Source organism: Dendrobates tinctorius, unplaced genomic scaffold, assembly GCF_039654945.1.
Source record: "Dendrobates tinctorius isolate UK_male_01 unplaced genomic scaffold, ASM3965494v1 ptg000175l, whole genome shotgun sequence".
NCBI lineage: Eukaryota > Metazoa > Chordata > Amphibia > Anura > Dendrobatidae > Dendrobates > Dendrobates tinctorius.
In genome coordinates this window covers 8260083-8287151 of record NW_027361842.1, presented here as the reverse complement: position 1 = coordinate 8287151, position 27069 = coordinate 8260083, and the positions used below count along the sequence as shown (strand labels likewise).

At 45.1% G+C, this 27069-nt stretch overlaps 1 protein-coding gene across 4 annotated transcripts in view; it reads right to left on the bottom strand.

Moving 5' to 3' along the window:
* Positions 1–1347: 1347 nt before the first annotated feature.
* FUT8 (fucosyltransferase 8) overlaps positions 1348–27069 on the bottom strand; it is a 316159-nt gene continuing 290437 nt past the window's right edge. For all 4 annotated transcript variants that reach the window (XM_073551365.1, XM_073551366.1, XM_073551364.1 and 1 more), the window contains one exon: positions 1348–2311. In XM_073551365.1, coding sequence (XP_073407466.1) covers positions 1994–2311 — 318 coding nt within the window. In that variant the 3' untranslated portion in view covers positions 1348–1993. The remainder of the gene's footprint in view (positions 2312–27069) is intronic.

The following is a 27069-nucleotide window of genomic DNA, read 5'->3' as shown; positions in this document are numbered from 1 at the left end:
GGTAGTCTTCAGACTTCATAATGCCATGCACACGGTCAAGCAGTCCAGTGCCAGAGGCAGCAAAGCAACCCTAAAACATCAGGGAACCTCTGCCATGTTTGACTATAGGGACCGTGTTTTTTTCTTTGAATGCCTCTTTTTTTCTCATGTAAACTCTATGTTGATGCCTTTGCCCAAAAAGCTCTAGTTTTGTCTCATCTGACCAGAGTACATTCTTACAAAACGTTTTAGGCTTTTTCAGGTAAGTTTTGGCAAACTCCAGCCTGGCTTGTTTATGTCTCGGGGTAAGAAGTGGGGTCTTCCTGGGTCTCCTACCATACAGTCCCTTTTCATTCAGATGCCGACGGATAGTACGGGTTGACACTGTTGTACCGTCGGACTGCAGGGCAGCTTGAACTTGTTTGGATGTTAGTCAAAGTTCTTTATCCAACATCCGCACAATCTTGCGTTGAAATCTCTTGTCAATTTTACTTTTCCGTCCACATCTAGGGAGGTTAGCCACAGTGCCATGGGCTTTAAACTTCTTGATGACACTGCGCACGGTAGACACAGGAACATTCAGGTCTTTGGAGATGGACTTGTAGTCTTGAGATTGCTCATGCTTCCTCACAATTTGGTTTCTCAAGTCCTCAGACAGTACTTTGGTCTTCTTTCTTTTCTCCATGCTCAATGTGGTACACACAAGGACAAAGGACAGAGGTTGAGTCAACTTTAATCCATGTCAACTGGCTGCAAGTGTGATTTAGTTATTGCCAACACCTGTTAGGTGCCACAGGTAAGTTACAAGTGCTGTTAATTACACAAATTAGAGAAGCATCACATGATTTTTCGAACAATGCCAATACTTTTGTCCACCCTCATTTTTATGTTTGGTGTGGAATTATATCCAATTTGGCTTTAGGACAATTCTTTTTGTGTTTTTTCATTTAAGACAAATTAAATGAAGATAATAACAAAGAATTTGTGTTTGCAATCATTTTCAGGAAGAAACTGAGTATTATCTGACAGAATTGCAGGGGTGTCAATACTTTTGGCCACAACTGTATATATATATATATATATATATATATATATATATATATATATATATCTATCACATCTGGTAGCACAAACTATTCTCACAGAGATTGGCTCATAAGAAATTTTAGTTCCACTAAAAGGATCCGATCTCTACACGTCAAAAAAACTTAATAATGAAGATACGTTCCTATATCGAGAAAGTTCAGAAAAATCAAAAGAAAAGCTATTATTACAGACATAAGAGCACTCCTGTGTACCGCCCTGCAACAGTCCTACCACAGGGACCCATCCACTTTTCTCAACAATTTGCACAAAGTTATAAATAGGTCATTTTTATATTATTTAATTATTTGTTATCAAAGACAATGCCAAGAAACACAGGTTTAAGAATTATCTCATGGAGAATTTATACAAAAAAAAAGAACAAAAAGAAAAAAGTCTTCCTACAGTAACGAACAGTGAATGGTTTTGTCTGCGTGATGATTCATTCGTGGGTTGACTCTTTATCGAGGGAGATCTTGACAAATCAACATCTTCAAGTGAAACCATTGGACTGACTTCCTTTGGACTGGGGGAGTACGGTAACTGCTGTAGTCACAATGCTACTTAAAAGACGGGGGAATCCACACAGTGCTTCAGGCTGTGCTGGATTCTTAATGACAGGCATCATCGCTGAAAACCTTGCAAGTATAAAACGTCCGCATGTCACCCTAATTGCACAATATGGCAGTGTTTAACGTCTGTCAGTTAATGGCAGAAGGAGAGCACCACGCTCTATTGACCAGCCTGATCGTCAAGACAAGATTGAAACGTTAGCGAGAAAGTTTTGCATTGTGAATGTTCTGAACATAGGAACTTCCACTGAAATCCCTTTAAGGTAAAACAGCTTCCTGTCTTGCTGGAATTGAAGTTTGGTCTTTCTCATGTTTCACTGGACACGTGGTAGCGTCGACTATCAGGCCGCAGTCTTCTCTCATTTGTCGGCATCTGGATATGTCGGGTATTTGATTGTTTCAATTTTTTCCTTAACTTTGTATGACGGATAAAGACCGGTCCGGCCCAGTTTACGATTAACACCCTTTGAGTAGCCGTCCCAGTGATTTCCGGCCACGCCAATAACGTCCCCAGGTTCCATAGGTATTTCTTCTGCATTTCTTGGGTGGTGGGGATATATCGCAATTTGGTTGTGAGCATTTTGTCCTCCAAAATAATAAATATCATCCAGGGAGTGAAAGCTAGCCGAAGCATCAGGATGGAGCGTCTGCATTATCTCATATGCAACTCGACAGACCTACAAGAGTAGAAAAGTCATTAACAATCAGATGAAAAAAGCAATGTCAAATCTAGAAGTATAAAGTTCAAACTTCAGTTAGGATTTACTTTGCTAAAAATAAAAAAAACATGAAATGCGTTAGGAGCAGATTCATCACACAGTTTGAACTAGAATTCTGGCGTAAAACTGATTGAAATGTTACCACTCGGACGCCTGCTAAAGTTTTGGAACTTTTGCCATTTTTCTGCCAACTCCCACATAAAAAAAAATGGATGGGTGTCGACAAATTGATGATAATTTTATACTGCAAAAAGTGGTGTAAATTACTATAAATGTACAGTACTCCAGTCAATGATTGAACTACATTTCATCTCTGCTGGTACACAACACCTGAAAGATGTGCCAAATGCCTTGAGAAGCACGTGCCTATTAAAGGAGTTGCCCAGGACTTTATATTGATGGCCTATTCTTAGGATAAGTCATGAATGTCAAGTTGATAGTGATGCAACAACGATCAGAAGCTCTCGGTGCCGCCAGCGGTGGCTGGAAGTGATCAGTTGCGGAATGGAACTACCGAGCTCCACTGAATGTATAAAGGCTGTGACCGGATACTGCACATACGCCCCTAATCAAATTAACAGAGGTGGGTCTGCAGTATTCAAATGCGGCCATTATACAGCTGATGGAGGTGGATAATTCAGCCACTGCCGGCACCGTTCAGCCACTGCCGGCACCGTTCAGCCACTGCTGACACTGGGAACAGCTGATTGATAGGACTGGCAGGTGTAGCAGCCCCACAAATTAGATATTGATGACCTGGCCTAAGGAAGGGCCATCAATATAAAATCCTGGACAACCCCTTTAATGAATTTTGCACACCTTATGCGAGAGCACACTTCGTCAAATCTAGCAGGTAATATCTCAGTTTTGATTAATCGGCCTCTAAATAATTTTAAAAGTTTGTCCTTCTCCCCACCGATGTGCTGAAGACTTTATATGACCTGTACTAACTGCCCAACGGGATATCGTAAAGTAGACTTACAGCTTACATACACTGCAGTATTATGGCTCTCATCTGTGTGGAGATGTACAAAAGATGCCATAATTTGATCAGACACGGCCTGTGGAGGTATGCTTGGGCCGATGGGTGTCTCGGTCTGGTCCGGCGCCTCCCATCTTCTAACGGTGATGTCCTCTTCTTTGCTTCCCGTCCCGGCTCCAGCGCAGGCACACTGCTCTGCCCAGTTGAGGGCAGAACAGTGCGCCTGCGCTGGAGCCGGGACAGGAAGCAAAGAAGAAGATGTTACTGCATAGAGATGGGAGGCGCCGGACTGGACCGCGACACCCATCGGACCAAAACCGGACCACCTCTGGGTGAGTATATAAAACTTTTTTTCTTATCTTTCATGTTTCATCGGAGGCTTATCTACAGCATTCTGTAATGTTGTCGATAAGCCCCTGATGGCAGTGTCAGCAGCGGATAGGTCCAAAAATAGGTGACAGATTCCCTTTAAAGCCAAAATCAAGGAAAGAAGAAAGATGGAGAACAAGCAGGTGGAATGGTGCAGTGAGCGTTTACCACGCCAAGGGTGTGCCGAGCGCCTGTGCATGGTTTTAATAGAAATTTAGTGCCAAAAGACTAATTGGTGGTCAAACACCCTAGACAGCTGTTGGATAAACGAATGGCCTCGGTGAAAGGGGAGCAGACCTAAACAGAGGTGTTGCAACTTATCTCCCATGAGAATAAGGGATCAGGCATGTTGAAAGCAAATATGCCCAGTTTTTCTTTGCTGCCTACATTTGCTGTTGGTGGAAAGTAAAAATACTCCAATATACATTAGATAGGCGGGCAAAGAAACTAGATTTTAACAAAAGGGAAGTTAAGGAAACTTCTCCTGATAGGGAGTATGAGTCAAACAGAAAGTCAAGTACCTAAGTCCTTGAAGGTAAATCCAGCCTATATCAGATTCATCAGCAAGGATTTCTGGAATGGTTGTTGGTAGAGTTGAGCGAAACAGGTCGGCCAGATTCATAAGTCGCCGACTTATGGCAAAGTCGGGTTTCGCCGACCGAAACCCGACCACAGCGTGAAGTCGGCTATGCGGTCGGCAAAACGAGCGCCAAAGTCGGATTTCCCAGAATGCTTGCACGTGACTTTTTTCAGCCACTGAACAAGGACGTACACTGTGGGCAACGAGATGACATGTGCAGTGAGTGGAGGACAGGAAACACACCTACATGCCGGACCGCTTTTTTAAAGTGCGCTAAAACTCTCTCTCTCTACGCTGCACATGTCATCTCGTTGCCCACAGTGTACGTCCTTACTTAGTGGCTGAAAAAAGTCACGTGCAAGCATTCTGGAAAATCCGACTTTGGCGCTCGTTTTGCCGACCGCATGGCCGACTTCACGCTGTGGTCGGGTTTCGGTCGGCGAAACCCGACTTTGCCATAAGTCGGTGACTTATGAATCTGGCCGACCTGTTTCGCTCAACTCTACTGTCCTCCACTCCCTGCCGACTTTGCTTCCCCATTGACTTGCGTTGGGTTTCGTGTTTCAGTCGGACCTCCGACTTTTCCCTATAGTCGGCCGATTTCGTTCGACTCGACTCTTGAGAAAGTCGGGTTTCATGAAACCCGACTCGACCCTAAAAAAGGCAAAGTCGCTCATCTCTAGTTGTTGGATTGAGAATACGGACTTGCGATAGAAACATGTGTGTTCGGCGACTGGCAGCTTTAAGTATAATCAGCGGTTCCCCATTTAGCAGTTAGTCCCGTATTAGTATGATAGGAGCCGCTGGGTCAAGAGCACAAGGGGTTAAATTCCTGCGATAACAATCTAACATCCCTTGCTGACTGCCAAGAAATACATTGCTTGTCTGCGTAATTACATTTAACAATACAAATTTGACAGTGTATCGAGAAGAAACGCGCACCCTCATCACCATTCTCCGCACATTGATTTATAGAATATTCTGCTGCCTCAGCATTTACTGCAGAACAATTACATCTTCTGCGCAGCTCCCTTGTCATCTCCCCTGTCTGCCGAAAAATCCCGAGACACAATTGTGAAGAATGGGGGAACTCTCAGAGAACAAATATCTCACAGAAATTGGGATTTTTAAAGAAATTGAATAGAAACTACATAAAGCAGCAGTCAGATTTCCTAATCCAATATATTCTGAGGACCTTTTTCCCCTGCAGGAAAAAGCCGGGATCTGGACTTTGGGAGCTTCTGCTAGCTGCACACATGTGATGGCCTAGCTTGTAAAAGGCTATCAGTGATGCAATTACTGGCTCTGTACAAGAGCCCCATCAATCAGAGTCTGACGGGGACCGGGGATACACATTAAATGTCTGTCAATCGAACTATGCTTCAGCCAATCTTTCGGCCAACAGCCACCCCAGCTGACTCCCCCATATACAGGAGCGCTCGCTCAGCAGAGTGCGCTCCCCCATATACAGGAGTGCTTGCTCAGCAGAGTGCTCCTGTGTTCTCTATGAGAAAGTTGCTGACTAAACAAGTCGGTTGATGCCTTATCTCCGGGAGGAAAATGCGATCAGCAATTTGAAATTGGACATGCCCAATCAATATCTCTCCAGACCATCAGTTGACCTGCACCCCCATAACCACTGGACTATAGGCCGAACAAATTAATATTGATGGGGCTAGCCAACAGTAGTCTGTGAGGGGGGCCTTTTGGGGAAGGCTTGATGCTTTGCTTTCATTTTATCTTTTCGTCAAAAGTTTGCATTTTCAGCTTATTCCAGGAAGTCTCTCTAAAGTAGATCAGTCACCAGATTTCACAACATAAACTGATTACATAGTTATATAGATTTTTTACCCTTAATCAGGTTAGTGTACTAACATTGAAAATCTACCGTTAAAATAAAAGATGACTGTATAATCCATTGCTAAAGATGCCCTTCCTAAAATGAACATTTTAGGATTCCAGAGTGATAAAATGCTCAAGTTAATTTTTTTAGTGAGTACACCAGCCTCACCCGGTCTAAGAAATGTATTTTATAACCTATTGTGAAATCTGGTGGCAGATTGACTTTAAAAAGTTTTTTCCCCAACACCTAATAAGTATAATGCTAACCGTGTGCAATGTACTCACTGCTGGGATTCAGAGTCGCTGACCTGGTGCTGTCCCTGTTTATATGTGAGCATTTTAGAGGCCCATATTTCTGGAATCGGAAGGCAGATTGAAAAAAAAAATAGCAAAAATTGAAACTCAGGGGAGCAGTGGGAATAAAAATAAGAGCAAAAACTGCCTACTGTTGACATAGTCACAGTATCTCTTTAACCCCTTCACGACATGCAACGTACATATATGGCGCAAGTAGGAAATGGGTATATGGAGCGGACTCACAGGGTGAGCTCGCCCATATCCAGTGGGTGAAGGCTGTGTGCTACAGCCAGGAGTGGAGCTCCGCCTGCAATTGTTAACCTGTTATATGCCTCAGTCAAACTCTGATACCGGCATTTAACATACGCCAGTATGGGAGTGCGTCATTCGATGCGCCCATAATGTGATCGCGGGTTGTCAATGGGCTGCAATGACAGCTGGGGGTCTGATGAAAGGTGGTCTCCAAGGGAAGGCCTGCTGGATGTTACCTACAAATAAGCATGTAGCCCCCTCATGGATTTCCCCCTCCGTTCAGAGGGATCATCAGGGATAATTAGGGAATTTAAGGCTACACACAAAGGTAGCACTTTTACAGTAGCAAGAAGTCCCGTTGTTGGGTCTGACAAGTTGTGTCAGTACCATATATGAAAATTTGGTCAGTGACTATTAAGAATAGTGAAAAAAACCACAGTGGAGAAGGTGTGAAACCGCTGCGGATTCCGCACAAAGAGTTGACATGCTGCGGATTGTAACCCGCAGAAAATCGGTGTGGAAAAATCTACAGCACGTGCACAGCGTTTTTCAGTTTACCATTGAAAACAATGGTACTGTACAACACAGCTAAATCTGCTGCAGTTCCGCAGAGCCAAAAAACGCTGCGGATCCGCAGCAGAATCCGCAACGTGTGCACATAGCCTTATGGGTCTCTGAAAATGGAGACAACCCCTGAATTTTACTTGCAAACTTGTGATTTTTTTTTTTCACCACTAAAATAGCAAAAAAATTGGACGTTTGGTATCGCTGTAATCATACAGATGAGCAGAATCATATCGCAAAGTCATTTTTTTACCACAAAATGTGCATCATAAAAGCAATTCTCAAAAAATAATGTCCAATTTTTTTTTTCTCACAATTTCTCCTACTTGGAATTTTTTTCTGTTTTTCAGTACACTATGTGGTAAAATGAATGGTGTTATTCAAAATTACAACCCGTCTAACGATAATGTAAAATATTATGTATGACTTTTCCAGAACATTCCAGAATCTTCCATTCTCTACACTTTCTAGAACGATGCATAGCTGCCCAGAGACAAGCAACTCCCTTTCCCTTCCCCCTTGTCACACATTGCAGCCGTGTGTTCGCCTGTGCATTTATCTTTGCACACACTCACTGTAACATGAGACTACAGCCACTCACTCCTTCCTGACTCCCCCTCCTCACTGCAAGGAATGTTCATTAGCTAGGAGAGAAATTTTCTTTGTCTAAGCCCATGTGTGTGAAAAATATTAAAGAGGCTGTAATTCGGACCCAATCCATGACAGAAAAATGACAGATACATATTTAGAACGTGCTCTGATGAAGCTTCGCTACAGCGCTTGTTGCTAAATTATAGTATCGACAGAACCAGAGAAATGGATTTCTCCTGAATCGAAGGGAACAGATAGCCAGTGTTTGGAGTCAGCAGAAAGCTGACTTCAAGATAAGCTGGGTGATGTGTCTGACGTTATTCTGCTAGGTTCTCAAGCCAAGTTATGATTGTTATAAGTTTTTTAGCCAGATTGTACCTCTGAAAGCTGTGGGAGGGGGCCGAAAAACCAGCCCCTTTATTGATGTCACAAGCCCAGGGGTATAAGTCACTTTCAGACTGGACAGCCCCCTTCTAGCCTGGGAAACTGCTGCATCCAGGCCCCCCTTCAATGCATTGTGAAGTTTGGCTCCTCCTACCTGCCTGTTTCTGCCTAAGATGACCTAAGCATAATGTGAGTGTTCATTTTCTGTTTTCATCCTCCTTTTTATTTGTAACTAGCTGAAGAGCCCAGCACTGCCAGGGCATAGTAACTAACTGTGGTTAGTTATAACAAATTATAATTATCCTCCATCCCATAGTCCGTGCCCATATACCCATCATACATATCCGCCATCCCATAGTCCCGTGCCCATATACCCATCATACATATCCACCATCCCATAGGCCTGTGCCCATATACCCATCATACATATCCTCCATGCCATAGTCGAGTGCCCATATACCCATCACACATCCTCCATCCCATAGTCCCATGCACCCATCATACATACTCTCCATCCCATAGTCCCATGCCCATATACCCATCATACATATTCGCCATCCCATAGTCGAGTGCCCATATACCCATCACATATCCTTCGTCTCATAGTCCCGTGCCCATATACCCATCACACATACTACATCCCATAGTCAAGTGCCCATACACCCATTATGACATCATTATCACCATGGCAACCGTTATGACATAACCATCACCATTGCAACCTATTAAGACATCATCGTCACCATGGCAACCATTGTGACAGCATCTTCGCCATTGCAACCTATTATGACATTGATACACACACACTTTTTCCCCCATTATGTAGATAGGGGCAAAATTGTTTGGTGAATTGGAACGCATGTGGTTAAAATTTCGCCTCACAACATAGCCTATGACGCTCTCGGGGTCCAGACGTGTGACTGTGCCAAATTTTGTGGCTGTAGCTGCGACGATGCGGATGCCAATCCCGGACACTTGCAGCCAGTTGACATGGATTAAAGTTGACTCAACCTCTGTCCTGTGTCCTTGTGTGTACCAGATTGAGCATGGAGAAAAGAAAGAAGACCAAAGAACTGTCTGAGGACTTGAGAAACCAAATTGTGAGGAAGCATGAGCAATCTCAAGGCTACAAGTCCATCTCCAAAGACCTGAATGTTCCTGTGTCTACCGTGCGCAGTGTTATCAAGAAGTTTAAAGCCCATGGCACTGTGGCTAACCTCCCTAGATGAGGACGGAAAAGAAAAATTGACAAGAGATTTCAACGCAAGATTGTGCGGATGTTGGATAAAGAAACTCGACTAACATCCAAACAAGTTCAAGCTGCCCTGCAGTCCGAGGGTACAACAGTGTCAACCCGTACTATCCGTCGGCGTCTGAATGAAAAGGGACTGTATGGTAGGAGACCCCTGTTATGATTGGGTCACCGGGTAGGAAAACTAAACAAGCTAAGTCACAGAAAACCAGAGAGGTTGGTAACTATGCAGATTGCAGACCCCTGATCCTAACCACACAACTAGCAGTAGCCGTGGAGCGTTCCTACGATGATTCTAGACGCCTCGTCACAGCCGGAGGACTAAATAAGTCTAAAGCAAGAAAAGGGGAAAACTAACTGCCCCAGAGCAGACCCCAAAGGAATAGACAGCCCCCACACATGTATTGACGGTGAAACAAGATGAAAACACAAACACAGGCAGGAAAATAGGCTGAGCAAACGATGGAAAACTAACTAGAAAGGACACGAAAGGAAAGACACTGTCTGCAATCTGCCCAAAAAGCCCTACAAAAATAATGTCCAACACTTCTGATAACAAAATTAACCTTGAAGTCACTAGACTTCTCCCACTATATCAGCACTCTGAAATATTCTGAGACAGAGCAAAAAAGAGGCCAATCTAATAAGGGACAAAAAGCAAATTGGCAAATACAGATAAATAAGAGTGGAAATTCAGCACAGCCCCAGCCGGGGCTGGCTGACCACACAAAAAACTGAATAGACCAACAAAATCAAGTCCTGAAAAGCCAGAAGGAATCACCAGCACCAGAATAAGGCGTCGGCTGTCTTAAATCCAGTCTGAGATTCCAGAGATCCAATCGTTATCCTCATCATCAGGTGGCAGATCTCTACTAATTAAATCAACCTCACTACCTCCTGTTACCACCAGAGGGAGCCCGGAAGGAGAACTCACAACTGGTAGACCAGAAAATGAGTTCACAACAGACCCCACTTCTTACCCCGAGACATAAAAAAGCCAGGCTGGAGTTTGCCAAAACTTACCTGAAAAAGCCTAAAACGTTTTGGAAGAATGTTCTCTGGTCAGATGAGACAAAAGTAGAGCTTTTTGGGCAAAGGCATCAACATGGAGTTTACAGGAGAAAAAAAGAGGCATTCAAAGAAAAGAACACGGTCCCTACAGTCAAACATGGCAGAGGTTCCCTGATGTTTTGGGGTTGCTTTGCTGCCTCTGGCACCGTACTGCTTAACCGTGTGCATGGCATTATGAAGTCTGAAGACTACCAACAAATTTTGCAGCATAATGTAGGGCCCAGTGTGAGAAAGCTGGGTCTCCCTCAGAGGTCATGGGTCTTCCAGCAGGACAATGACCCAAAACACACTTCAAAAAGCACTAGAAAATGGTTTGAGAGAAAGCACTGGAGACTTCTAAGGTGGCCAGCAATGAGTCCAGAACACCTGTGGAGAGATCTAAAAATGGCAGTTTGGAGAAGGCACCCTTCAAATATCAGGGACCTGGAGCTGTTTGCCAAAGAAGAATGGTCTAAAATTCCAGCAGAGCATTGTAAGAAACTCATTGATGGTTACCGGAAGCGGTTGGTCGCAGTTATTTTGGCTAAAGGTTGTGCAACCAAGTATTAGGCTGAGGGTGCCAATACTTTTGTCTGGCCCATTTTTGGAGTTTTGTGTGAAGTGATCAATGTTTTGCTTTTTGCTTCATTCTCTTTTGTGTTTTTTCACAGAATTGACAGAATTGCAGGGGTGTCAATACTTTTGGCCACAACTGTACATACACACCCACATTGAGCTTTATATATTAGATTGTATTGTACATATGTTAATTGTTTCCCATTGTAAAATCTTTTTATATCTCTATAAACACTGCCTACTTTTTGGAGTAAATATAAAATTTATTAGTTCCATCTCCTTGCTCTGTGACAACTTCGTACGTGCCTGAAGATAATTACACTACTAATTTGGGTTGACTTCGTACCCCTTTATTAATTTTAAATATTAATAGAGAGAACGGAAGCTGGTGGCAGCGAAGTTTGTTTTGGCTAGGTGGGTAGCGCTGGCAGTGACTGAGCGGGTTTTATAAGCCGATTGTGTGGCTGCGGCCAAAGCATTTATAACTCCCTCACTGCAAGCGGGCCTAATAGCCTTTGCACAACAAGTAGCCCGTCTGGTGACTAATTATCCTAGGTGCAGTTCTCTGACTGACCTGAGGGTAAGGGGGGGCGCCGGCGAGCTGCGAGTTCCAAAGTGGAACTGGAAAGTGGAATATACATAAATTACAACAGCTTTTGACATATTGTGGCAGCAGTGGGATATCTACAATAAGCCCCTGCTGTTATGAATGAGTCACCGAAGGAGGAAAAAACAAAAATACAAGCCAAGTCCAGAAAACCGGAGAGGTTGGTAGCTATCAGATTGCAGACCCCTGATCCTATCCACAACAACTAACAGTAGCCGTGGGGGGTTCCTACGATGCCCTAGACCCCTCGATCACAGCTGAACTAAATAGGCCTAAAGAAAGAAAGGGGAAATCTAAACTGCCCCAGAGCAGACCCCAAAGCAGTAGGCAGCCCCCAACATATAATGACGGTGAAGCAAGTTGAAAACACTAACACAGATAGAAAGGTAGGTTGAGCAAACGATGGGGCCCAAGCTAACTAAAAAGGACAGGATAGAAAAGCTGCTGTCTGCAATCCGTAAAAAACCCTACCAAAAAATGTCCCAACCGTCTGATAGGAAAAACAGGCCCTGAAGTCGCTAGGACTTCAAAATGACTACATCAGCACTCAGGTAAATTCTGAAGACAGAGCAAAGAGACAAACTGATCAGAGACAAAAATGGAACTCAGCACACCCCAGACCAGGGATGGCTGAACTCCAAAAAACAAGGTAAACAAAACAAAACTAATAAGTTCAATAGCAGAGCAAAAACTTATCTTTGGGAAGCAGGAGTCAGACTGGTCTCCAAGAATCCAGCAGAGAAATCACCAGCGACTCAGAAGGGCGTCGGCTGCCTTATATTCAGTCAGAAATTCCTGTTACCCAGTCATCATCTACCAGATCAGGTGTTTAGTAATCAGCCTCACTACCTTCTTTCAACAGAAGAGGGAGTTCATGAGACATCGACGGTGAAGGGGAAAATGAACTCACAACAGTACCTCCCCCTTGAGGAGGGGTCACCGAACCCTCATCCACGCCACCAGGGCGATCAGGATGGGCCCAATGAAAGGCACGAACCAATCTTTCGGCATGAATATCGGATGCAGGGACCCAAGAATTATCCTCCTGGCCATAACCCTTCCATTTAACCAAATACTGGAGTCTCCGTCTAGCCAGGTGAGAATCCAGTATCTTCTCAACCTCATATTCCACATTACCTTCAACCAATACCGGGTCAGGAGGTGCCACCACAGGAACTACTGGCTCAACAAACCTCTTTAACAGAGACTTATGAAACACGTTAAGGATCTTAAATGTAACAGGAAGAGCCAATCGAATAGAGACTGGATTAAGAATCTCCAAAATCTTGTAAGGCCCAATAAATCTAGGTTTAAACTTTGGAGAAGCCACCTTCATAGCGATATTCTTTGATGACAACCAAACCATATCACCCACCTTAAACTGGGGACCAATGGTCCTATGCCGGTTGGAAAACCGCTGTGCCTTTTCCTGGGAGAGAGACAACTAATCCACCACTTGGTCCCAGATCTGGTGCATTCTCTCCACCACAGTGTCAACACCTGGGCAGGCAGAAGGCTCCACCTGCCCTGAAGAGAATCGAGGATGAAACCCAAAATAACAAAAAAAAGGTGACATCAAAGTGGCAGAACTAGCTCTATTATTTAAAGCAAATTCGGCCAAGCGCAAAAATGAAACCCAATCATCCTGATCAGCAGAAATAAAACATCTCAAATACGACTCCAAAGTCTGGTTTGTTCTCTCCGTCTGCCCATTGGTCTGAGGGTGAAACGCAGAGGAGAAGGACAACTGAATTCCCAGCTTGGAACAGAAAGTCCTCCAAAATCTAGACACAAACTGAACTCCTCTGTCAGATACAATGTTCTCAGGAATCCCGTGCAAGCGAACCACCTGTTGCAAAAACAAGGGCACCAACTCTGAGGAAGATGGCAACTTAGGGAGTGGTACAAGATGGACCACTTAGAGAATCTATCACAAATCACCCAAATAACAGTCATTCTCTGAGAGACAGGCATATCAGAGAAAAAATCCATTGAAATATGGGTCCATGGCCTCCTGGGCACCGACAAAGGCATCAACAACCCACTAGAGCGAGAACAAGGTTTAGACCGAGAGAAAGTCCCACAGGACTGCACAAAATTCCTGACATCACGAGACAAGGCGGGCCACCAAAAAGACCAACTCACCAAATCTCTAGTACCAAAAATACCTGGATGACCAGCCAATGCAGAGCAATGAACTTCAGACATCACTCTCTTCTTCCACTGGTCGGGAACATACAATTTTCCAATGGGACAACCCTCAGGTTTGTCCTGCTGATACTCTTCCAGAGCACGTCTCAAATCGGGCGAGATGGCAGAAAGAACTACCCCCTCACCTAAGATGGTAGCAGGCTTGGTCACAACAGGAGAATCAGCAAAGAAACTCCTAGAGAGGGCGTCTGCCTTGACATTCTTAGTGCCCGGAAGAAAAGAGACCACAAAATCAAAACGTGTGAAAAACAAGGCCCACCTAGCCTGTCTAGGATTCAAGCGTTTGGCCGACTCCAGGTAAATCAAATTCTTGTGGTCAGTAAGGACCACAACTTGATGTTTAGCTCCCTCCAACCAATGTCTCCACTCCTCAAATGCCCATTTCATGGCTAACAGTTCCCGATTCCCCACATCATAGTTACGTTCAGATGGGGAGAACTTTCGGGAAAAGAAAGCACAGGGATTCATTTTAGATGTTACAGGATCTTTTTGGGACAAAACAGCTACTGCACCAATCTCAGAAGCGTCCACCTCTACCTGAAACGGGAGTGAGACATCAGGTTGCCGCAAAACCGGAGCAGAAGTGAACCTTCGCTTCAGCTCCTGAAAGGAAGAAACAGCCTCCGGAGACCAATTCAGCACATCAGCACCCTTCTTAGTCAAATCAGTCAATACCAGAAAAATTAGCTATAAATTTACAATAAAAATTAGCAAAACCCAAAAACTTCTGGAGGGCCTTCAAAGAAGTGGGCTGAACCCAATCATAAATGGCCTGTACCTTGGCCGGGTCCATTTCAAAAGTTGACGGAGACAAAATAAATCCCAAGAATGAAATCCTCTGTACACCAAAAAGGCATTACGATCCCTTGACATACAGGGAATTCTCCCTCAAAATCCGGAACACAGTCCGAACATGTTCCACATGAGAGTCCCAATCCTTGGAAAAGATCAAAATATCATCCAGATAGATGATCAAAAATTTATCCACCAAGTCTCGGAAAATATCATTCATGAAGCACTGGAAGACAGAAGGGGCATTAGTGAGCCCAAAAGGCATCACCAGGTACTCAAAATGTCCCTCCGGAGTATTAAACGCCGTCTTCCATTCATCCCCATGCTTAATGCGAATAAGATTATACGCCCCCCTGAGGTCAAGCTTTGTAAACCAGCAAGCACCATTAACTCTGGAGAATAGATCAGAAATCAGGGGTAACGGATACTGATATTTAAAATAATTTTGATGAGGGAACGATAGTCAATACAAGGCCTTAATGACCCATCTTTCTTAGCCACGAAAAAAAACCCAGCACCTAAGGGTGAAGAGGATGATCCAATATGACCTTTCTCCAATGACTCCCTAATATAGGATCGCATAGCCTCGTGCTCGGGTACAGATAAATTGAAAAGTCGACCCATGGGAAATTTACACCCAGGGCTCAGCTCAATTGCATAGTCATAACTCCTATGAGGAGGCAAAGACGCAGACTCATTCTCACTAAATACATCATAAAAATCAGCCAAATAGTGAGGAACATCATGCGACTGGGGAGAGGTGGAGAAAATAGGAGCATCACTAAGGGCACACCGACAACCCCAACTCACCACAGACACAGATTTCCAATCCAAAACTGGATTATGGGTTTGCAACCAGGGAAACCCCAGAACAATGGTATCATGCAAATTATGCAACACCAAAAATCTGCAATTCTCTTGATGGTCTTGGGGGACCCGCATTACCACCTGGGTCCAAAACTGAGGTTTATTCTTCGCCAAAGGAGTAGCATCAATACCCCTCAAAGGGATAGGCGTCCGCAGAGGTGTCATAGAAAATCCACAACGTTTAGCAAAATCCAAGTCCATCAGGTTCAGAGCTGCTCCCGAATCCACAAAAGCCTTAGCGGAAAATGTGGACAGGGAGCAGATCAGAGTAATTGCCAGAAGAAACTTAGGTTGAACACCACCCACAGCAAATGTGTGTGCAAAACGTTTCTCTCGTTTAGGGCAGACAGAAATAATATGCGAGGCATCACCACAGAAGAAACACAGCTTATTACGCCTTCTGAACTCCTGACGCTGCGCCCTAGACAAAACTCTATCACATTGCATAGGTTCAGACATTTGTTCAACAGGTGGCAACACCTCTCGTGGGGTTTTGCTTTCACGCAAACGCCGATCAACCTGAATGGCTAATGACATAGAATCGTCAAGACCAGAGGGAACAGGAAATCCCACCATAGTATCTTTTACGGTTTCTGACAAACCCTTCCGAAAGAGAGCTGCCAAGGCACCATCATTCCAGGTAGTAAGGACCACCCACTTTCGGAATTTTTGACAGTACAACTCTGCAGAATCCCGACCATGGCTCAATGCCAACAGGGCCTTTTCAGCCTGATCAAGAGCATTAGGTTCATCATACAACAACCCCAAGGCTTGAAAAAATGCGTTCACATTAGTAAGAATAGGATCATCAGGTTTCAAAGAAAACGCCCAATCCTGGGGATCGCCGCGCAGCAAAGAGATGACAATTTTAACCTGCTGCGCGGAGCTCCCCGACGAGTTAGGCTTCAAGGCAAAAAATAATTTACAATTATTCTTAAAATTCAAAAATTTAGACCGATCTCCAAAAAACACATCAGGAGTAGGGATCTTTGGTTCAGCAGCATGTGAATGAGCAAGATAGGCGGAAATTCCCCGCACTTCAGCAGTGAGCTGCTCCACACGATCAGACAATTGCTTCATCTCCATTGAGAAAAAAAAAATTCCCCCTACGGCCTCAGAGACATAGAGGAAAAAATATACCCAAAAAAAAAAAATACTGACAAACTCTTTTTTTTACAATTCTTTCCTGCTATTGAGTACCCTAGGATCTGCGATATGGCTTGTGATTCTGTTATGAATGAGTCACCGAAGGAGGAAAAAACAAAAATACAAGCTAAGTCCTGAAAACCGGAGAGGTTGGTAGCTATCGGATTGCAGACCCCTGATCCTATCCACAACAAGTAACAGTAGCCGTGGGGGTTTCCTATGATGCCCTAGACCCCTCGATCACAGCCGGAGAACTAAATAGGCCTAAAGAAAGAAAGGGGAAATCTAAATTGCCACAGAGCAGACCCCAAAGCAATAGGCAGCCTGTTATGATTGAGTCACCGTAGGAGGCAAAAATAGAAATGCTATCTAAGTCCAGAAAACCAGAGAAGTTGGCAGCTTTCGGATTGCAGACCCCTGAACCTATCAACACAACTAGCAGTAGCCGTGGGGGGCTCCTACGATGCCCTAGGCCCCTCGATCACAGCCGGAGGACTACATAGCCTAAAGACAGAAAGGGAAATCTAAACTGCCCCAGAGCAGACCCCAAAGCAAAAGGCAGCCCCCCACATATAATGACGGTGAAGCAAGAAGAAAGAACAAAACACAGACAGAAAGATAGACTGAGCAAAGATGGGGCCCACGCTAGCTTCGATAGGAAAGGACAGGAAGGCTGCTGTCTGCAATCCGTGAAAAACCCTATGAAAATAAGAGCCAACCAACTGACAGTAAAAAAGGCCCTGAAGACGCTAGGCTTCAAAAAAGCTATGCCAGTACTCAGGAATATTCTGAAGATAGAGCAACAGGCAAAAGGAGATTCAGCTCACCCCAGCAGGGAATGGCAGAATCCAGAAAAGCAAGGAAAACAAAACACTAATGCAAAAAGGCAAAGCAGAAATCTTAGCTTTAGATGAGCAGGAATCAGACTGGTTTCCTAGAAGTCCACAGAGAAATCACCCGCAGGCCAGAAGGGCGTCGGCAGCCTTATATCCAGTCATTAACTCCACTCAGCCAGTCATCATCATCAGCCCCAGGTGTTTGACAATCAGGCTCACTACCTTTCTTCACCAGAAGAGGGAGTTCCTCGGGCCTCAGTAGTGAAGGGGAAAATGAACTCACAACAGTACCTCCCCCTTGAGGAGGGGTTGCCGAACCCTCAACCACGCCACCAGGGCGATCAGGGTGAGCCCGATGAAAGGCACGCACCAATCTTTTGGCATGAATATCAGAGGCAGAGACCCAGGAATTATCCTCCTGACCATAACCCTTCCACTTAACCAAATACTGGAGTCTCCGTCTAGCCAGACGGGAATCCAGTACTTTCTCTACCTCATATTCCATGTTACCTTCAACCAATACAGGGTATGGAGGTGCAACCCCCGGAACAACAGGTTCAACAAACCTCTTCAACAAAGATTTATGGAACACATTATGGATTTTAAATGTGACAGGAAGAGCCAAACGAAAAGAGACTGGATTAATAATCTCCAAAATCTTGTAAGGTCCAATAAATCTAGGCTTAAACTTAGGAGAAGCCACCTTCATAGCAATATTTTTTGATGATAAACATACCATATCACCAACCTTAAATTGGGGACCAATGGTCCTATGTCGGTTGGAAAACCGCTGGGCCTTTTCCTGGGAGAGAGAGAACTTATCCACCACTTGGTCCCAGATCTGGTGCATTCTCTCCACCACAGTGTCAACCCCTGGGCAGGCAGAGGGCTCCACCTGCCCTGAAGAAAATCGAGGATGAAACCCAAAGTTACAGAAAAAAGGAGACCTCAAAGTGGCAGAACTAGCTCTATTATTTAAAGCAAATTCGGCCAAGGGCAAAAATGAAACCCAATCATCCTGATCAGCAGAAATAAAACATCTCAAATATGACTTCAAGGTCTGGTTTGTTCTCTCTGTCTGCCCATTGGTCTGAGGGTGAAAAGCAGAGGAGAAGGACAACTGAATTCCCAGCTTGGAACAGAAAGTTCTCCAAAATCTAGACACAAACTGGACTCCTCTGTCAGATACAATGTTCTCAGGAATCCCGTGCAAGCGAACCACCTGTTGTAAAAACAGGGGCACCAATTCAGAGGAAGACGGCAACTTAGGGAGTGGTACAAGATGAACCATCTTAGAGAACCTATCACAAATCACCCAAATAACAGTCATCCTTTGAGAGACAGGCATATCAGAGATGAAATCCATTGAAATATGGGACCATGGCCTCTTGGGGACAGGCAAAGGCATCAACAACCCACTAGAGCGAGAACACGATTTAGGCCGGGAGCACGTCCCACAGGACTGCACAAAATTCCTGACATCACGAGACAAGGAGGACCACCAAAAAGACCGACTCACCAGATCTCTAGTACCAAAAATACCTGGATGACCAGCCAAAGCAGAGCAATGAACTTCAGACATCACTCTCTTCTTCCACTGGTCAGGAACATACAACTTTCCACTGGGACAACGCTCAGGTTTGTCCTCCTGGAACTCTTCCAGAGCACGTCTCAAATCGGGCGAGATGGCAGAAAGAACTACCCCTTCGCCTAAGATGGTAACAGGCTTGGTCACCACAGGAGAATCAGCAAAGAAGCTCCTAGAGAGGGCGTCAGCCTTGACATTCTTAGTTCCAGGAAGAAAAGAAACCACAAAATCAAAACGTGTAAAAAACAAGGCCCACCTAGCCTGTCTAGGGTTCAAGCGCTTAGCCGAGTCTAGGTAAATCAAATTCTTGTGGTCAGTGAGGACCACAACTTGATGCTTAGCTCCCTCCAACCAATGTCTCCACTCCTCAAATGCCCATTTCATGGCTAACAGTTCCCGATTCCCCACATCATAGTTACGTTCAGATGGAGAGAACTTTCGGGAAAAGAAAGCACAGGGATTCATTTTAGATGTTACAGGATCCTTTTGGGACAAAACAGCTCCTGCACCAATCTCAGAAGCATCCACCTCTACCTGGAACGGAAGTGAGACATCAGGTTGCCGCAAAACCGGGGCGGAGGTGAATCTTCGCTTCAGCTCCTGAAAGGAAGAAACAGCCTCCGGAGACCAGTTTAACACATCAGCACCCTTCTTAGTCAAATCAGTCAATGGCTTGGCAATACTAGAAAATTTTGCTATAAATTTCCGATAAAAATTAGCAAAACCCAAAAACTTCTGGAGGGCCTTCAAAGAAGTGGGCTGAACCCAATCGTAAATGGCCTGTACCTTGGCCGGGTCCATTTCAATAGTTGACGGGGACAAAATAAATCCCAAAAAAGAAATCCTCTGTACTCCAAAAAGGCATTTAGATCCTTTGACATACAGGGAATTCTCCATCAAGATCCGGAACACAGTCCGAATATGTTCCACATGAGAATCCCAATCCTTGGAGAAAATCAAAATATCATCCTGATAGATAATCAAAAATTTATCGACAAAATCTCGGAAAATATTGTTCATGAAGCACTGGAAGACAGAAGGGGCATTAGTGAGCCCAAAAGGCATCACCAGGTACTCAATATGTCCCTCCGGAGTATTAAACGCCGTCTTCCATTCATCCCCATGCTTAATGCCAATAAGATTATACGCCCCCGTGAGGTCAAGCTTGGTAAACCAGCAAGCACCTTTAACTCTGGAGAATAGATCAGAAATCAGGGGTAACGGATACTAGAATCATAGAATCGTAGAGTTGGAAGGGACCTCCTGGGCCATCTGGTCCAACCCCCTGCTCAAAGCATATATTTAACAGTAATTTTGTTGAGAGCACGATAATCAATACAATGTCTTAATGATCCATCCTTTTTGGCTACAAAAAAAAAAAACGGCACCTAAGGGTGACGAGGATGGTCTAATATGACCCTTCTCCAACGCCTCCTTAATATAGGACCGCATAGCCTCGTGCTCGGGTACAGATAAATTGAAGAGCCGACCCTTGGGAAATTTACACCCCGGGCTCAGTTCAATAGCACAGTCATAACTCCTATGAGGAGGCAGAGACGCAGACTCATTCTCACTAAATACATCATAAAACTCCGCCAAATAATCAGGAACATCATGCGACTGAGGAGAGGTGGAAAACACCGGAGCCTCACTAAAGGCACACCGACAACCCCAACTCACCACAGACACAGATTTCCAATCCAAAACTGGATTATGAATTTGTAACCAGGGAAACCCCAGAACAATAGTATCATGCAGATTATGTAACACCAAAAACCTGCAATTTTCTTGATGGTCTGGGGCGACCCGCATTACCACCTGGGTCCAAAACTGAGGTTTATTTTTAGCCAAAGGAGTAGCATCAATCCCCCTCAAAGGGATAGGCGTCTGCAGAGGTGTCATCGGAAATCCACAACGTTTAGCAAAATCCAAGTCCATTAGGTTTAGAGCAGCTCCCGAATCCACAAAAGCCTTGGCGGAAAATGTGGACAGGGAGCAGATCAGAGTAATAGCCAGAAGAAACTTAGGTTGAACACCACCAACAGAAAACGTGTGTGCAAAGCGTTTCTCGCGTTTAGGACAGACAGAAATAATATGCGAGGCATCTCCACAGAAAAAACACAACTTATTACGCCTTCTGAACTCCTGACGCTGCTCTCTGGAAAAAACTCACATTGCATAGGTTCAGACATCTGTTCAACAGGTGGCAACACCTCTCGTGCAGCTCTGCGTTCGCGTAAACGCCGATCAACCTGAATGGCTAAAGACATAGAATCGTCAAGACCAGAGGGAACAGGAAATCCCACCATAGTATCTTTTAAGGCTTCTGACAACCCCTTCCGAAAGAGAGCAGCCAAGGCATTATCATTCCAGGTAGTAAGTACTGCCCACTTTCGGAATTTCTGACAGTACAATTCTGCAGAATCACGACCCTGGTTCAATGCTAGCAGGGTCTTTTCAGACTGATCAATGGCATTAGGTTCGTCATACAACAACCCCAAGGCCTGAAAAAATGAGTTCACATTAGTCAGAATAGGATCATCTGGTTTCAAAGAAAACGCCCAATCCTTGGGATCGCCACGCAGCAAAGAGATGACAATTTTAACCTGCTGCGCGGAGCTCCCTGACGAGTTAGGCTTCAAGGCAAAAAATAATTTACAATTATTTTTGAAATTCAAAAATTTAGACCGATCCCCAAAAAATACATCAGGTGTAGGAATCTTTGGTTCAGCAGCATGTGAATGAGCAAGGTAGGCGGAAATTCCCCGCACTTCCGCAGCGAGCTGCTCCACACGATCAGACAATTGCTTTATCTCCATTGAGAGAAAAAAAAAAAATCCCCCCTACGGCCTCAGAGATATAGAGGAAAAAATATACACACTTTTTTTTTTTTTTATACAATTCTTTCCTGCTATTGAGTACCCTAGAATCTGCGGTATGGCGGGTGATTCTGTTATGATTGAGTCACCGTAGGAGGCAAAAATAGAAATGCTAGCTAAGTCCAGAAAACCAGAGAAGTTGGCAGCTATCGGATTGCAGACCCCTGAACCTATCAACACAACTAGCAGTAGCCGTGGGGGGCTCCTACGATGCCCTAGGCCCCTCGATCACAGCCGGAGGACTACATAGCCTAAAGACAGAAAGGGAAATCTAAACTGCCCCAGAGCAGACCCCAAAGCAAAAGGCAGCCCCCCACATATAATGACGGTGAAGCAAGAAGAAAGAACAAAACACAGACAGAAAGATAGACTGAGCAAAGATGGGGCCCACGCTAGCTTCGATAGGAAAGGACAGGAAGGCTGCTGTCTGCAATCCGTGAAAAACCCTATGAAAATAAGAGCCAACCAACTGACAGTAAAAAAGGCCCTGAAGACGCTAGGCTTCAAAAAAGCTATGTCAGTACTCAGGAATATTCTGAGGACAGAGCAACAGGCAAAAGGATATTCAGCTCACCCCAGCAGGGAATGGCAGAATCCAGAAAAGCAAGGAAAACAAAACACTAATGCAAAAAGGCAAAGCAGAAATCTTAGCTTTAGATGAGCAGGAATCAGACTGGTTTCCTAGAAGTCCACAGAGAAATCACCCGCAGGCCAGAAGGGCGTCGGCAGCCTTATATCCAGTCATTAACTCCACTCAGCCAGTCATCATCATCAGCCCCAGGTGTTTGACAATCAGGCTCACTACCTTTCTTCACCAGAAGAGGGAGTTCCTCGGGCCTCAGTAGTGAAGGGGAAAATGAACTCACAACAGCAGCCCCCAACATATAATGACAGTGAAGCAAGATGAAAACACTAACACAGATAGAAAGATAGGTTGAGCAAACGATGGGGCCCAAGCTAACTAAAAAGGACAGGATAGAAAAGCTGCTGTCTGCAATCCGTAAAAAACCCTACCAAAAAATGTCCCAACCGTCTGATAGGAAAAACAGGCCCTGAAGTCGCTTGGACTTCAAAATGACTATATCAGCACTCAGGTAAATTCTGAAGACAGAGCAAAGAGACAAACTGATCAGAGACAAAAATGGAACTCAGCACACCCCAGACCAGGGATGGCTGAACTCCAAAAAACAAGGTAAACAAAACAAAACTAATAAGTTCAATAGCAGAGCAAAAACTTATCTTTGGGAAGCAGGAGTCAGACTGGTCTCCAAGAATCCAGCAGAGAAATCACCAGCGACTCAGAAGGGCGTCGGCTGCTTTATATCCAGTCAGAAATTCCTGTTACCCAGTCATCATCTACCAGATCAGGTGTTTGGTAATCAGCCTCACTACCTTCCTTCACCAGAAGAGGGAGTTCATCAGACATCGACGGTGAAGGGGAAAATGAACTCACAACACCCTGCGATAAATTGTTAGGGCAAGACTAGTTTGCTGTTTTCGTCACATTGTTGGCAGCGGTTTGATAACTAAGATAAGCCCCTCTGCACATGTGACAGCCATGTGCGGCCAAAGGTCATACAAACCCCTGATCGTGACACCGTCCTGCAAAAATCAATGTCTATGTGGACAGAAAAAAAAAAAAAGTTATGGCTCGGGGAAGAAAAAATGAAGACGCGAAAACTGAAACTGGCCCTGGCGTGATTTGGGTAAGGCGGTGTACATTTACCGGGCCACAATGCAGCCTTTTAGTGTTTCTTTCTTCTGCTTCCGGTTTTGCAGGACCCCCCCCACCAACAAAAAAAAAAAAAAAAAAAAAAAAAAAAAAAAAAAAAAAAAATCGCATTTGTCACAATATTTGAATATTTGAAATTGAAGTAAAACCAAATCTTTTGTTTTTCAGAGACTTGTAACTAGGAAATAAAAGAAGCCTTCAATATAATAAGACATAGTGACACTGTAAGGCATGCGTGTCTTCTACCCTACATGTGACCGATGGATAACGCATGGTCATCCTCCGCCTGCTCATAAAGAGTATTGTGCAGTCACAAATCATTAACGCACGCCATGATCTACAGGTCATGAAATCCCTCCGGGTGTGACTACCGGGGTATGACAAGCCCACACTGCTATATATTGGACCTTTTAAAATGATTCAAAGCTCATTGTAAATGCATTTCCAAGGTTAGATGCCTGAAAAAGTCTCTGTAAGCCCTGCTGATCACTCCTACAGCGGAAAAGGCAAGTAAAGCTTATAATTAAGGTTATGGCTGACACGTTTCGGCATTTGTACTATGAAAAGTTGCAGACCTCATACATTAAGGCCTCTTTCACACATCAGGTTTTCGCCGTCAGGCGCGATCCGGCGCTTTTGACAGAAACCGGATCCGGCGAAATGCAATGCCGGATCCGGTTTCCCCCCCATTGACTTGCATTTGCACCGGATGGCCATGCGTTTCATCCGGTTTTCGCCGAATCCAGCAATGTGTCGCGATCTGGCGTCTGGAAAAAACGGCTACTGTAACGTTTTTGTCTCCGGCGAAAAAGCCGGACACGCCGGATCCGGCGCGTCCGGCTTTTTCACACAATGAAAGCCTATGAGCGCCGCAATGCGCCTGATCCGGCGAAAGCCAGATCCGGTGGCCGGATCCGGTTTTTTTGGTCTGAGCATGCTCAGTAGCTCTGCCCACAAGACATATATAAAAGCAAGACAGTGGGACCCACAGCCACACCCAACATGCCACCCAAGAAAGCAACCAAGCGCAGCAGGAGAAGGCAGGAGACCACTGCAGCACCATCAGCACCACCACCACCCCAAATGGAGCAGCAAATGGAACATGCTGAGGAGGGGAGGCCAGCAGCAGATGAGAGACGGTAATTATCAAATCCCCCATTCCTCCAAACTAGGGCTATTGAATATCAAGATATTCATTGGCCCTTTGTTTCTCTTTATTCAACAGCCGCCCAATAGATGCAGCAGCAGCAGCAGCAGCAGCAGCAATGGCAGCAGCTGGAACACCACCCACAGGCATGGAGTGTGGCCACCAGGAAGACAGCACATCATCTTCTGGGAGCCCTCCCTCGCATCGTCAGCGTTTGACGGTAAGTTTTTATTTCCAAAATCCATCATCTCTGTAATATATGTCTATTCATTGCCTTTTATTTCAAAACAGGATTCACATGATGAAGAGGAGCTCCCAGAAGAAGAAGGAAGGGGTGGACAGACACTTGGAGTGGGCTCACAATTGGTAAGTTTTTTGCATCAAACGCAGAAACACAACATCACACTACACACAACACATAGAAAACAATGTTCTGCAGACCACACACAGCAAACAAATGCCTACATCCAAAGACATAACATTTTTTGTTTTCTTCTCTAGTCTTCCCAATCTGGTGCTCGGCCAAGAGGTCCTCGCAGTGCCTCCCAGGGTCGTCGGCGACAGCAACGCGGCGGTCACCAGCGTGTAAGTATAAATATTTTTGCTTTGTTTTTTTGCACTTTTTATTTCATTTCTTTTGTGGAGGCTAATTATGTTATTTTTGTCTTTTTCTTTAACAGCCTTCACAGCGTGCTCCCGACTCTGACGGTGAGGATGGAGGACTCGATGTGGACCACCTCATCGATCTCGTCAGAGAAAGGGAGCCGCTCTGGAATATGGCTGACCGCCGCCACGCTGACCTTATCGTTACCCGACGACTCTGGGAGGAAATCTGTTCGCTCCTTGTGGGCCGCTGGGAGGACCTCGATGTTCGGGCCCAGATTAAAGAGCGTAAGTATATACAGTACCGGTTGCTTGATGTAAACCAGTGTTTCCCGAACTCCAGTCCTCGTGGTCCCCACGGATCATGTGTTCAGGATTTCTATTTACTATGGAAATCCTGAAAACATGACCCCTGGGGACCATGAGGACTGGAGTTTGTGAAACACTGATGTTGTATACTAACCACTCCTTTCTCGTTTCAGGGAACAGAATTGTGAATCGGTGGCGGTCTGTGAGGGATCGTTTCAAGAAGGAGTTCAATAAAGAGATGCGGGCCCCGAGTGGATCTGGAGGACGCAGGAGCAAGTACAAGTACGCACAAGCCCTGTCGTTCCTCCGGGAAACAATGGTCACTAGAAGGTAAATATTACACACCACATGTGAAAAAAAATGTTAGATGTAACTTTTTTTTTTCAGCCAGGGCCATACCATGTCAGTATTTTAATTGTTTTTTTTTCTCTTTATTCCACAGCACGGTGAGCAGCACTCGGGAGCCTGCACGATTGGACCCTTCTGAGGCGATCCCTGAGGAGACCGGCACTGAGGGACACTTCGACCGCCCCAGTACATCTGCACCTTCCCAGCCTTCCCACACATTCGACCCATCTGTCCCATCCACCAGCACAGGAGCATCGTGGCCGCCTACATTACATGAAGCTGCTGGTGAGATCGCTTTCCCTTTACCCCACCCTTCTGCCCCTGCCACCTCTAGTACACCTGCGGGTACTGGGCGGCAGCGGCAGAGGGGTCAGGAAAAGAGTTATGCGCCAGAGTTCTTGCATCTGAATGCATCTTTCCAGAACTGTCTAAAAGTCTTGTCAGAGCAAATCTCCGCAGGCTTTCAGCAGATCAACTCCAGCATTCTGGAGGTGAAGACACTTCTGCAAACCATGCATTCAGAAGCAAGATCTTAGCCAAACCACACCTTTTTCAGGTCTGTTGTGGAGCGCATGGCAACACTATCTCCTACCCAGCAGATGCATGTAATGCATTCGTGCCACGGTGCTCTACAGCAGGTTACCTCCCAACCTCCACCTCCCACCACTGTAGTTCCTCCACCTGCACCCCCTCCAGCCACTTTCCATCCTCCCCCTCCTATTACATCTGCACCCCCTCCAGCCACTTTCCATCCTCCCCCTCCTATTACATCTGCACCCCCTCCAGCCACTTTCCATCCTCCCCCTCCTATTACATACCAGCAACCTCACCAGTACCAGCAACCTTCCCAGTACCAGCAACCTCCCCAGTACCAGACATCTCCCCACTTCCAGCAACCTGCCCCGTACCAAA